The sequence below is a fragment of the Phalacrocorax carbo genome, chromosome 5 (assembly GCF_963921805.1).
Source record: "Phalacrocorax carbo chromosome 5, bPhaCar2.1, whole genome shotgun sequence".
In the NCBI taxonomy this organism is placed as follows: Eukaryota; Metazoa; Chordata; class Aves; order Suliformes; family Phalacrocoracidae; genus Phalacrocorax; species Phalacrocorax carbo.
In genome coordinates this window covers 11,382,403-11,394,983 of record NC_087517.1, presented here as the reverse complement: position 1 = coordinate 11,394,983, position 12,581 = coordinate 11,382,403, and the positions used below count along the sequence as shown (strand labels likewise).

Genomic DNA, 12,581 nt, shown 5'->3' with positions numbered 1-12,581 from the left:
TTGCCACCATTACTCCAAGGGCTATAGCAAATGATAGTTCCTAGTTACTTGCTTGCTGTCATGCCCGATGACGGGCAATTAACATATCAACAGGCTAGTCTTCACAAGCATTAGCAATGCTGCTGCTAGAGCCAGTAGGTAACAGTAAAGGAAAAAGGAGGAGTAACGTGGAGTACTTTTATAAAAACAACAACAAACATAGACATATACACACACCACACACACTCGCTGCCTGTTAGTGTAACTAAAGCACCCCAGACAGACTAGCAGAAATATTAACACCATTTTAACAACCACCACCCCGCAAGCAGAAACTTGAACACTTCATGCAGAAGAGATGGTGGCATTCCTAGCATCCCAGCATTCCCAGGTATCCTCAGCTGCATCCTCCCGGGGCAAACAGCTGGAGGGAGGCAGTTACAGAGGGGTGATGGTGCTGAATGCCACAGGAGGGCAGCAATATATGTCTGCCTAAGCAAAACCCTTTGTCCTGGACCAGCTGCCCTGGCTCAAGGCAAATTTTTGAACACTCAACCACGAAACACAGGGGGCCAAGCCTCATGCAGGTCTTGAACCCTGACAAAAACTGTGGTATCACGGGTGACTCCTTTCCAAGGATGCTACGCTGCTCTGCTATCACAAATAAGGGAGCTGAAAACATCTAAGGGGAGTGATAAGATTAGTCATATCCCAAATACAGACAGTGATATATATGAAGCATTTGAACTGTAACTCAATTATCAGAAGGAAGAAATTAAGCGATGTATTTGAAAGCTCCAGGTTTGATTCATTTTTTCTTTTTTTTATCTTAACAGCAACTATTCAGATCCATTTTTAAAAAATCTATAAACTACAGCAATTGAAAAAATCTTTTCCATTTCATTTTTGCTATAAGATAGCACAGTGCTGTTGCAGAGACATACAACAGCACATTATCTTTTCACGGGGATACAATCTCATCCAAACAACTATGTGAAGCCAACTAGTATAAAAGGAATGTAATTATGATTTTCTAGCTTAGTTAGGAAAACATATTCTTTATCATAATCCCTGCTGGTTTTTTACTTTAGTATTTTGCACTTCAAATCAACTTTGACAGTTATAATGATACAGACTGTAGCTGTATTTCAAATACGTTAAGCCATCCTGAAGTGAAGTGATGAGAGTTACTCAGATTAAGAAAAACAGACACAGCAAGAGCTAGAAAAGAAAGAGAGGGAGATTTAATAGCTGGAGACAGGCATTTTTGTATCTCTTCTACTCAGGCAGCACTCCTTGGTCCCATTTTGAGAGTATCATTAATTCCAGTTAGGTTTTTTGCACTTCAGTTTCCAGTTGTTTTAGATCAAAATGGAAGGGAATACTGTAAAAACACCTTGCATTTCCATCCCAGTTGGTTCCCTCCACTTGACAGCTAGTTACAGAAAGCAGCAAAAATTCATCAAAAAAGCAAGGTAGAAAGTTTCATTTACTGCAGCTGCACTAACTCTTCCTCCAACACAGCTAATCAAAAAGTATGAGAAGAATTGTCATTAAATTATTTTCACAGAATACGATTGAATCACTTACAGATATTCCTCAAAATAATTCCCCACAGAAATGGGATGTTCACATTACCTTACCCTTGTTAGCTGGCAGGGCTCTGCAATGGACTGCTCTTCTCTGACAGACGCTGGCTTGTTTATCTCTGCTGGGAAATTCTGAGCCGCTCCATTTTTGAAGTGGTTTGCCAGAGATATCTTCGGTTCCAACCAACTGATCGTTGTTCCTGAAGCAAAAGAAAGTTTGCGCTGAAACTTGCTCATCCTCTGGAAGGTCAGTAAATAGCACTTTTCACAAAAGAGCTATTTTTTTAAAGAATAAGCTGAAAGCAGCCAATTCCTCCTGCAGCCAATCTCTTCAGCAGCCACGAAACAAAGGTGGTGCAATGAGACACCACCTTCAGTGATCATTAGCACAAACACTGCGATTGGCGAGCTGTAATACATGCAACTTGGACTGGAGAAACTAGTTGGTGTCATGAAAGGCGTAATCAGACACTACAGGAAGAACCCAGTATCACGGGAATGTTAAGTAACCCTTACAATTTTCTTTACCTGGTACCAAAAAAACCCCCAAAGCCTACCACTTATCAGCTTCTCAAACCCGGCTCAGCTCTAGACTAGAAAGAGCTAAAGCAGAAAAAGTTCTGTTGCCAGTGTTTTCTCTGGAGAGGGTACTTGTCTTCTCTCTGCTGCAAAGGCGGCAAGCACACACTGCTGAATAAATAATAATTGCTCAAAGAAAAAAATGCTGCAGGGCTTGGAAAGCTATTACCCACTCAATGATTCCAGCATCTCTAGTTACTCCCGGCTAATTTATCAGAACAGATCGGGTTCCTCATTAATAATACAAATGTTCCGTTCTTTTTCAAAGGCTAATAAATATACAGGTGAGTTCAAACGGTTTTTACTGAAGAATGCACAAACTGACAAACCACGTTGGCTGGGTGGCAAACACAGAAATCGTTAGGAAGTCTGAATTTCTACCACCACACAGCAGTTTCTGTCCATAGGAACCTACACTGAGGCAGCTCTTGTCTCTTCTTATACGATATACAATGTTTTATTTCTAGACATCTATTACCTGGAACTAGGTCACATCCTCAACCACAACAGGCAAAGTAAGCTTAACTCAGATAAACTGCAGCATTTCCACTGGGAAAATACTGGGGCAGGAAAAAAGTCCAGCTTTACTAATGGGACTAGACAACTTTCCCCCCAGCAAGTCAGTTTATTTTCAGCAAGTCTATTAATCATTAATCCATTACATAGAGAGAAATGAGAATCCCTCAGCAGTTTAAGCTATTTAAACAGAAGTTTCAAAGTAGTAAAAAAAAAAAAAATAAGATGCTCAGAGCGTCACTGTCACACTTAACTTTTCAAAAAGGTTTTACTCTTCTTTAAAACCTCTTCATGAACAGTACCTGCTTTCGGAGCTGTAACTTTTAAACACAATAATCTCTAATCGCATGTTCTAGGCTGTATTTAATCCACACTCAATACCTTCAATATTAGCCTGAATTTAACAAGGAGCCTTTTATACTCCCTATCAGCTACTTCTAAAATAAAATTATTATTATAAGTTCTGTTTTAAAAAAACTCCTGTAATTTAACAGCAGAAAGTTAAAGTGATTTGAGCTACCAGTTGTATTTTAATCTTTGTGAGTGGACAGGAATACCACATTAATATTTCTCTTCAGCTGAAAGATCATGTTCAAATCTGCTCTCAACTCTTTCAGGCAGCACAAGCTATTCTCTTTACTTATGATCTCCTCCTCCCTTAAAAGTCTTTGCCCATTTTTTTATGCAGTTGCCAGCACTTCCCATCTGCTACAACACAGACCTCTCAGAGTCCACAGTCTTCACTTTCAACGTTTTTCTTCAAGAGTTGCAAACTGCTGTTGCAATTCACCTTTATGATAATGAAGTACTTTTTTTTTTAAAATTCAGTACATTATTTCACCACTTCTAATTTTCCCTAGATTCAAGTCAATAGCTGCAACTTTCCTGTTCATCTTTAAGTCTGGGTTATAGTATACCTTGATGCAGTTCAGGCAGTATTTTTGCTCTTCTGGGGTTGTTTTCTTTGAACAATTTACAGCAAACTGGCGCTTTTACATAATTTCTAGTCCTTGTTTTTTTTTTTAAGCGTGACAAGCACTTGTCCAACACACCCTTAGCAGTCAAGTGCCACTTTACCAGACCTGAAAACACCTTTTTCCACTTTGTGTTTAAATTTATGTTCTGTTAGACACATGTCCTCTTCATCATCACTTCTTGCTGCATCTCACTCATATCTAGTGGAAGTACACTGACCTGCCTTTAGGACCTTAGGAAGATTAAATAGTGCTTGAATATATTTTATTAGATAGAACAGTGTGTTCAAGATTTCTTCCCTGAATCATTTTATATTTTCCTGCACATAAATACGGAAGTGTTTCTTGCAGCATTTGAATTAAGCCACAACCCTCTTCCTTTCTATATTAACTTCTGAAGCCTACCAAAAGGACTCCACCACTTGAACCAGAAGGAAAGTACCCCTGCTGAGCGTGGGGGAGAAATCTAAGCTTAATAGACTTAAAAGAAAACTTCTTCGCCATCCTTGAAAGGAACAAATGTATTACAGTGGTCTAGAAAGGCCATGCCAGTGGGAGAGTGAAAGGCTGCAGAAAGGCACACATATTCTTTTAATGGTCTGTTTTTAACCCTGGCCCCAGTAATGCATCATCCAATCTCATGCTCCTCACCTCTCCATCCTTCTCTCTACAATATCACCAGAAATATTCAAGATTTGAATATCTTCAAGCAATGTTTTTAGATTTGGCTATTTACAGGCAGATACCAACTGAATAGCAGTCAGGTGAATTGAGCTTCTACCTGCATGGTTTAAAAATTTAAAAAACAACAAAAGCACTCAAAAACCCCCAATCTTCATAAGTTATTATGGTGGTGCTCACTGGGGCCTATTTCCCCAGGCACAGTAATGGGTCAAAAAAAAAAAAACAAAAAAAACAAACACCAAAACCACCTTAGCAGCACACGTGAAAATGCCAAAACAAAAAGACTTCTGATCTGCATCTCCCCCAGTTATGCATCAATAGTTTAAAAAATTTCATAGGGAATAGGAAGAGGTCTTTCAGTGTCAGTAACTCTGGATTTCAGCCAAAGACTTGGAGAGGTGCCATGCAGTTTTTAAGAAGAAATTTGAACTGAAATACAGCAAAAAAAGCTAATTCTTCCTATTCACATACGCTTTTTCAATGCCTGTGGTGATTTAAAAATCACAAACTACTTTTACGTAGTTTTAATGCTTTTATACAACATCTTTTTTATCTTAGATGCTAAACTGCAGCTCCGAAATAATATGCACTGGTTAGTAAGTGCCACAAATATGACAGGAATATGGGAAGGATAAGGTAAGGGACAACTTATGAGTTTATTTTATTACCTACTTACCTTATCTACCATATCTGTTGTACAAGAGAAGCATTTGAGAATCCTCAAAAGCTTTTTGCTCACAAAAAGCCACAAAGTAAATACATGAAAAAAATCACAGTAAGATGCAACAGAATTTACAAGCAGGAAAGCACGCATTCAGTTCCACGGGTTGCACACAAATTAGGTGGAACGATTCTGGTAAGCACCTGCTTTCGTGGAAGCAATCAATTGTGCAGACAGAGCAACCTATTTGTCTGCTGTCTGTGAATGCATGTTATTCCACACGCATTAGCAGTGGGGTTTGGGTGGGTGGGGGGTTGTTTGTTGGGCAGGTTTGGTTGTTTATGAAAAGAGACGTTTGTTTGTTTACCTTTCACCAATTTGCTTTTGCTTACAAGTCTGTTCTGGCCTCAGAATGGAATGCAACACTTAACATCCTAGTCTAAAACATGGGCTAACTCAAAATAAGAACCCTGATATATAAACAGTATTAATAATAAACTGTGCAAATGTAAAGCTTCATATTTTAATGCTTAACTAGAAATGAAAGCTACACACATGTAAGTGCTTATAATAGGTATTTAGTGCGTACAAAAAGCATGACATTTGACAGAGCTGTACTGGACACCACAAATCCTAGAATCTGCAATCTCATAAAAGTCCTCTTCCACACTTACTGTTCCTGAGCAGCCAGTTACACCCCAAAGGCAGCTTTCTTGTTGTGGTGCCTTACATACTTTATCCTGTTGGGAGATGCTCCCAACAACTAAATGTTACATTTATACAGCTGCTGCCAGAGGCTTCTTCATTGAACAGAGAAAACAATTTAAAAAACCCCAAATGATATGTACAGGAGTTCCACCCAACAACCAGCAAGTTAGACTCTAGAAGTCACAAGAAACCAGGCAGCCAGCTGTTTTCTCTACCCACGTGAAAGTGGATTTGCTGCAACAAGTATTTTTGCAAAAAAGAGAGGATTCATGTTTGTTATAGGGTTCTGCTCTTTGTGAGCATCTATACCCACCTGCTGGTAAGGATCCCTTTTGCTGAGAGGCATGTTGTAACTGAAGAATGTGGAAACAGTCATTTAAGCAGTTCATGGTTGCCATGGAAGTTGCTTTCAGCATTAACAGGTCTTGATCCAAGGATGTAAGGTGACCGGAGACAGGAAGGCATTCTATGCTCCTTATCAAGTCTCTCTGCTGGCCCTCAGCCTGAGACATCATCTGTCAAACAAAACAGTCATTTATCAGGCAATGCAAGTGTGTTGCGTGGTACATGTTTAGCTGTGCACACAGAGGATCCCAAATGATTTTATGACAATAATAAAACTAAAAGATAATAGATTATGTAGTTAACTGTAGCTACATTTTAAAAAAGTACTAAAGAGTCATTGAATGCATGATGAAATTCCCATGGCGATACATGGCACCTTACTAAGGAGCAAAAGAATATCAAAGTAACTTAAAAAAAAAAACAAAGAGGAATTTGAACATGACACTTGCTGTAGTAAGTATCAAACACTTTCATGCTTCGTTGATAGGGATGGGGGGAAAACACCTCACATGCTCTGTGTAAGGAATAGTTAAGCTCTGTGCTCTGCACAGCCTGAAAGAGGATCTATGAGGTAATATCCATGGGTATCAAGACCTTTTCACTCCCTACAAGAAGAGACCCAGCACCTTAAAGGAAACAACCTGTACCACTCAAGTTTGGCCGAAACAGGATTCCCATTTATTGTCTGTACTGCCATCACACTTAGGATCACCATCTCACTGTTTACTTTGTGGAGGGGGAAGCAGCAGCAGCAGGATTTTCCCCTTCATTATTTTTTAAAAATTACAGATTTCCTGGTGTCGGTATCCCCCTTCTCCCAAGCTCCTTTCCTCCTTCCTTCTGACACAGAGCACACCTACATCACAGAACCTGCAACAGCACATTTGCCTGCAAGAGGTATAGCGGCAAAGCACACCAGCCATCAAGCAGCACGCTGTGGTCTTCCAAAAACCCACACACTTTCCTCCTTGTACTCACAGAAGCATAATATTGCCTGATTTTGAATCATGGGGATGAAGGCAAGCTTCTACACATGCTAGTCCCTTCTTTGGGGAGGTACAACAAAAAGCATTAATGTAACTGGATAGTGCTACTCTGCGATCATTACATGTTCTGGCAGTTAAGTTCAATGTAAGAACAGATAGATTTAGCAGAGCAGAAGAATTTATTTAAAGAATCTGAGATGCACTCATGCGTTTAACTGCTATGGCACTGCTTAGTTTTTTAATTTACCAATCCTAGCAGTATCTTAGTGATTATTTTTTTGCCTGCAATCCCTTCCAGGAACTGCTTTTATGGTTTTATGCAATAAATACTTAGGCAATATGTATTCATCCAAGTTCACGGTATGTGGTGTTTGGAACATTTTAGGGCTTGGCTACATAGCATGCTATGGTGTGAATTTACTGAGCATTGGCTCTCTGGGAGTGGAGTTAACTGTGCACAGTCAGCCTTAGCATGTCCCAAGAGCGACAGGGCAGAAAGCTAGTAAAACAGTTATATAGCCTTGCCTATGTAAACACATCAGTTGCTATCAGAACGTGTGTCTTATTTTCTTTCAGTCATAAATGCGATATAAGTCTTTGTGTGCATGTTGTTTCCCAATGCTTTGAAAAACTCTGCTGGGTTTAAAAAAAAGGAGAGAAAGAAAGGACAGACACAGATAATTAATTGACAAATCACTGTAATCCTTCTGGTGATTTTCACTCTTAGTTATTTGCTATGTGGTAACACCCAAGCACCTCATTCCAGGATCAGGCCAGACAACAGGACAAGTCATATTACACCGAGCATTCAAACAGGCACATCTCCCCTTTCAAAGAATGTACCTTGAACAGTCCTAAGTTTTTTCCTGCTAATATACTCAGATTTGTTAAAAAAAAGATAATTAAAAAAAAATTTAAAAGTGCAAAAGCACAGTGATTACAAACTCAGAAATCTGTCAGAAGTACACAGGCTATAGTTCTCACTTCGCAAACATGCACCCGCATCCAGTGCAAGTCAGCATAAAGATCCTCTTAGACCTCCTGTTTTACAAGGTACCCAGATCACCAGCGTGACATATACTTGGCCAAGAACAAGGCTAAGTAGGAGGGAAAGTCACTCACAGAAGAACCTGCTACAGTGTAATTCACAGGAAAATGAAGATATCACCATGCAGCAGATCTTTTGAAAGAGAAGCTGCTCTTCCCACAGCTTCGCAAACTGCATTTACAAGTATTCAAGCTGTATTATGCTCACGTGTAACTGGCATACACCTGCCCTTTAAGTATTTTTTTTTTAGATATAGTTAAGAAAGTAGGCATTGTATTTAACAAGTATTTTATCTTCAAAAAGGTAAGCAAACCAACTTTGACATTCAGAAAAACTACCATTACTGAGGATTCTTCATCTGAACAGGTCAAAAATTTTTACATTGATAAATAATCACGCTGTGTCACCAAACTCAACAATCAAAAGAACATGAATAGTTTTCTGTGCTCTTTGCAATGCTATGAAAAACCATTCCACTATATTTCCCTCCCAGTGAGAATCCCAATTAGAGGATGCAAGCCACTGCTTCAGTGCTCCAGCAACCACTCTTCTTTCCTCCCTCAAATTTTGAATGCCATATTGCCATCTGAAAAGTCAAAATGTTAAAAAGCCGTTTCTGAAACATTACCTCATGTGAACAGAATAGCTTCTCAAACACCAAATTACAACAACAGATAAAATAAAAACTGCTAAGAGAGCTATAAGCATGAATTCTGTAAATATTAATGCCATATTCTGTATTGCTGCTGGTTTCATGCAATAGGTAGGAAAGTACAAATACTATTTAAGTTTACCATGTTGCAATTGTTGTACCACACTAGTAAGTTTATCACAAGAAAGATGTAGCTTGGTGAATCAAGCTGAAAGGCAACCACCTATATACCTTCAGTTTTAAAATTTATTAGGAAGAAAAACTCTTTCAGAGGATAAAGCAGATGAACCAGCTCATAAAAAATGGAAGCCACAGGATGGCAGCTGAAGTTGTCTTGGGTACCTGACAGGACTTCACATGCCTTTGCATTAGCACTCCAGGAGACCTTACTGTTATTAGAGGATATAAACAGGATGGCAGCAGTTACCATTTTGCAAGACATCTGCAAAAACAGTCTGCTGTGGATAGAGAAATTCACAGATTCTAAGGTCTAAAGAGACAGACCTCATCTAGCTTACTGATAAATTATGCCACAGCACTTGATTTAAATCAAGGAACAATAATGGTGGCAGCATACCATACCAGAGAGAGTATTTTCAATACCCATATACAGCTTCCCACCGATGAACCTACCACAATGCTCAGCCACACACTTTAAGGTTAGTGACACAATACAGAGCACTCTTTGGTCCCGGTTTGCCTAAGTTCAATTTCTAACTATTCACGCTTCCCAGATCCTTATTTGCTAAATCAAAAAGCCCTCCATTAGCAACTTATTTTTGCCATGAAATATATATCACTACACTAATTACACTGCTAACATTTAAATATTCATTAGTATCAATACTACTACTAAGTAACACAGGTTTGTAATTCAGCAGTGAATTTTGGTTTAGTATTAGCTTTAGATTTGCATGATCTACCCTGTAAATATTCACATGTTAAATCAACCAGTGGTCAGTCCATTCTGACAGTCAATATGGAAAGGTATTTCCTCTTTTTTTTTTTCCAAAATACAGTACACACAAATGTGTAGTGATAAAAAGCATACTTCTGAATTGCTCATTTTATTTTGCTCTCTTCTCAATCACATCCATCCCTAGACAATTTGTCTACGTGGATTAGCATACCAGAAAGTGGTATTAGTATTCTTAAACATCAACCATGACTAATTTCTCCTTAGTCATAGGAGATACAAGTACAGCTTAGTCAATTCTTTTATATCTTGACACAGGAAGAAAACAGTGTATGATATAATAGTATCATAGTACAGGATGTTGTACTTCCTTAAGGGTATTCCCTTGTGACTTGTAGTGCTAGGACTTGCAAGAATGAGAACACGCAAAATTCTACCTTGAGCATCAGGATATGCTTGCTGAGTATGAAAAAAATCATAGAACGTACACCACATACTTCTACAATTAACTGAGGCAAGTTACTCATCCTCACACAGCTACGCAATAATGCTTAGGACGTGGTATTGACAATATATCCAACTAAGACTCTCCACAATCCTACAAATAATAGGAACCGCTCTTTCAAAAGACTAAGATAATTTAAGGCATACAAACCTCTCTAACATCTACAAGGTGATCTGGCTGCATAATAGGAACTCTTTTTCCAGCTGGCAATCTGTGATGTCCAACATTGAAAAAGGAAACTGCATTTTGACTGGGTCTTCGTTGCACACCAGGAGAGTTGGCACTTCCTTGGGATGCAAGGGAGAAGCTGCGAGATTTCAGAGGAGGGTTGTTCTAGTGAATAAATAAGCATATTGAGAAACTTTTACAATTAATTCCTAATAACCAGCAAATATTCTAATTTGAAGATACAGCAGAACAGATTAATCCTCAATTTTTTATACAGCAAGGACAGATGACAAAGCCCTAATAACGTATCAGTAGCAACTGCTAAATAAATATTTTGCACTATCTGCTGACAGTTGCCGTGTTTTGTAGTCTAATTATGAACAATCTGTGAAATTACATTGATCAATATGTATCACTTCTCTGACTTGAAAATCAGCCCTTGATCTGCAACAGTACTAGAAACTGACTTCTAACAGATCCTGCAAGGATACAGCTCACATTTAAGAGAATGGGATTTTGTTTAGAACTATTCATTGAACTTACCTCTTACAACAAAGTCAGCTACAAGATGTTGATCTTATCTTAAAAGCAAGGTTTTATTCAAGTATCAGAAGAGGTGTTATGGTAATCAGGAGGTTCTATAAAATACACTGTATTCACAGCCACGACATGGTTAGCAAATGGAAGCAACAGCCCTCAGATAACAGTGGTGAGGACTTGCTTCTCAAACATGGGAATTCACCCTAAAGGTATTTGTGGGCTGTTGAGTGGTTTTAAGAAAAAAGATTAAAATACCAGGAAAGCTCCCAGAATGGAAGGGCTTCAATAACGCTGAAAACTTGTTTCCTTATCCATTAAAAAAAATGCAAAACCACTGGAAAATACTGGGCTAATACTCTAATCTTCTAGCTCTGCCTCCTGTTCAAACACCAGCTCATCGGCACCTGCTCAGTGAGGGCCATTCAGCTCTTCAGAGGCAAACTAACTTCACTTTCTGTCGTTCCTAAAGCATATTTCTATTACAAGTCAGCTATTACCCAGAAAACTTTCTTGATTTAAGCATCAAGCCCAACCACAGGCCCTTCTGTAGTATTTGTCTTAGATAACAGGATAGATGTATTTGGAACTACTTCTACCACCAGCCTAAATTATTTTTGCCCACGAAAATATCAGTTATACTATACCTTTCCAATAGCTTCCGTGTGATGCTGTGTGCATATCTGTAGCCTGCTAACCCAGTGCTGCCGTTCTTTAGCATCAGTAGCTAATGAAAGCAAACCAAAATGATTACGTACATGAAGATATTTTGAAGTATTGTCAAAAGGCTGCTTAATTCTTTAAAATAGACAGAAGACTAACAGTACAAAGTATTTTTCTTCTTCTAAAACTTGCTCAGCTGACTAGTAATTAGTTATAACATTAACTAAAGTTCAACATAAATGGCATGTACTTTTTTTAAATTACTGTGTGACACAGAAATAACTTCAACAAACAATAACTCCCCTCACACACACTTTAATCTAACAACATGACACATTTTCCTGCAATTAGGGTAAGGTACCCTGAATTAGACAACGACAGCAAGTCTTCAAGGGAAGAAATACTATAAGATATTAGCCCAGATTTCCATAGCCTGCAAAATCAGAGAATGGGCTTCTGTAACCATCACAAGAAGGCTAACATATTGAACATTAGGAATAATGTAGTTCTGTGCAAGCATCAACACTGTACTGTCACCTACAATGAGAGAAAAACAGAGAGAAAACTCTGAATCAGTACAGTTTAAGGGCACGATACATGAAGGTTAAACCCTATTCTACACATCTTAAGTTCACAGACTTCTGGAAGTCATCAAACCCAAAGAGTATGCAACCATCCATAAAGAAGAACAGTTCCTAACTGAAGGGTTGGATGAAAGTTTCACATATAATGCTCACTGCAGCAGTCTGCCAAACAAGCTCTCTCACTTTGGCCACACAGCCAGGCCCAGCAGAGCAGCCACAGGTGACGGCCAGGAGTGTCCTCTAGTGGAAGAATCCCCTGCCCAAGAATCTAGGTCCTACCTCTTAGTTTATACTGCTCCCCACTGGCTGCATTGACTGTAAAGGTGTGAGAGTCTTCATCACTGGGTGAAATTACAGCTCCAGCTAGCTGCAGGGTACCCCTGGGCTTTAGATGTCTTGACTGCTCATTCACAAAGTACTCCAGAAGGCCAGCATCATTGTTTAAAACAAAAAATCTGCAATGATAACAAAGCAAAAACACTAAATA

General features: G+C 38.9%; 1 protein-coding gene across 4 annotated transcripts in view; it reads right to left on the bottom strand.

Annotated features, from left to right (window-relative positions):
* Window positions 1–12,581, bottom strand: part of OSBPL11 (oxysterol binding protein like 11) — a 58,454-nt gene that overhangs the window by 14,597 nt on the left and 31,276 nt on the right. For all 4 annotated transcript variants that reach the window (XM_064451160.1, XM_064451159.1, XM_064451158.1 and 1 more), the window contains 5 exons: window positions 12,374–12,549; window positions 11,495–11,574; window positions 10,293–10,475; window positions 6,004–6,205; window positions 1,623–1,768 (listed from right to left, as the gene is read on the bottom strand). In XM_064451160.1, the coding sequence (XP_064307230.1) occupies window positions 1,623–1,768; window positions 6,004–6,205; window positions 10,293–10,475; window positions 11,495–11,574; window positions 12,374–12,549 (787 nt within the window). The remainder of the gene's footprint in view (window positions 1–1,622; window positions 1,769–6,003; window positions 6,206–10,292; window positions 10,476–11,494; window positions 11,575–12,373; window positions 12,550–12,581) is intronic.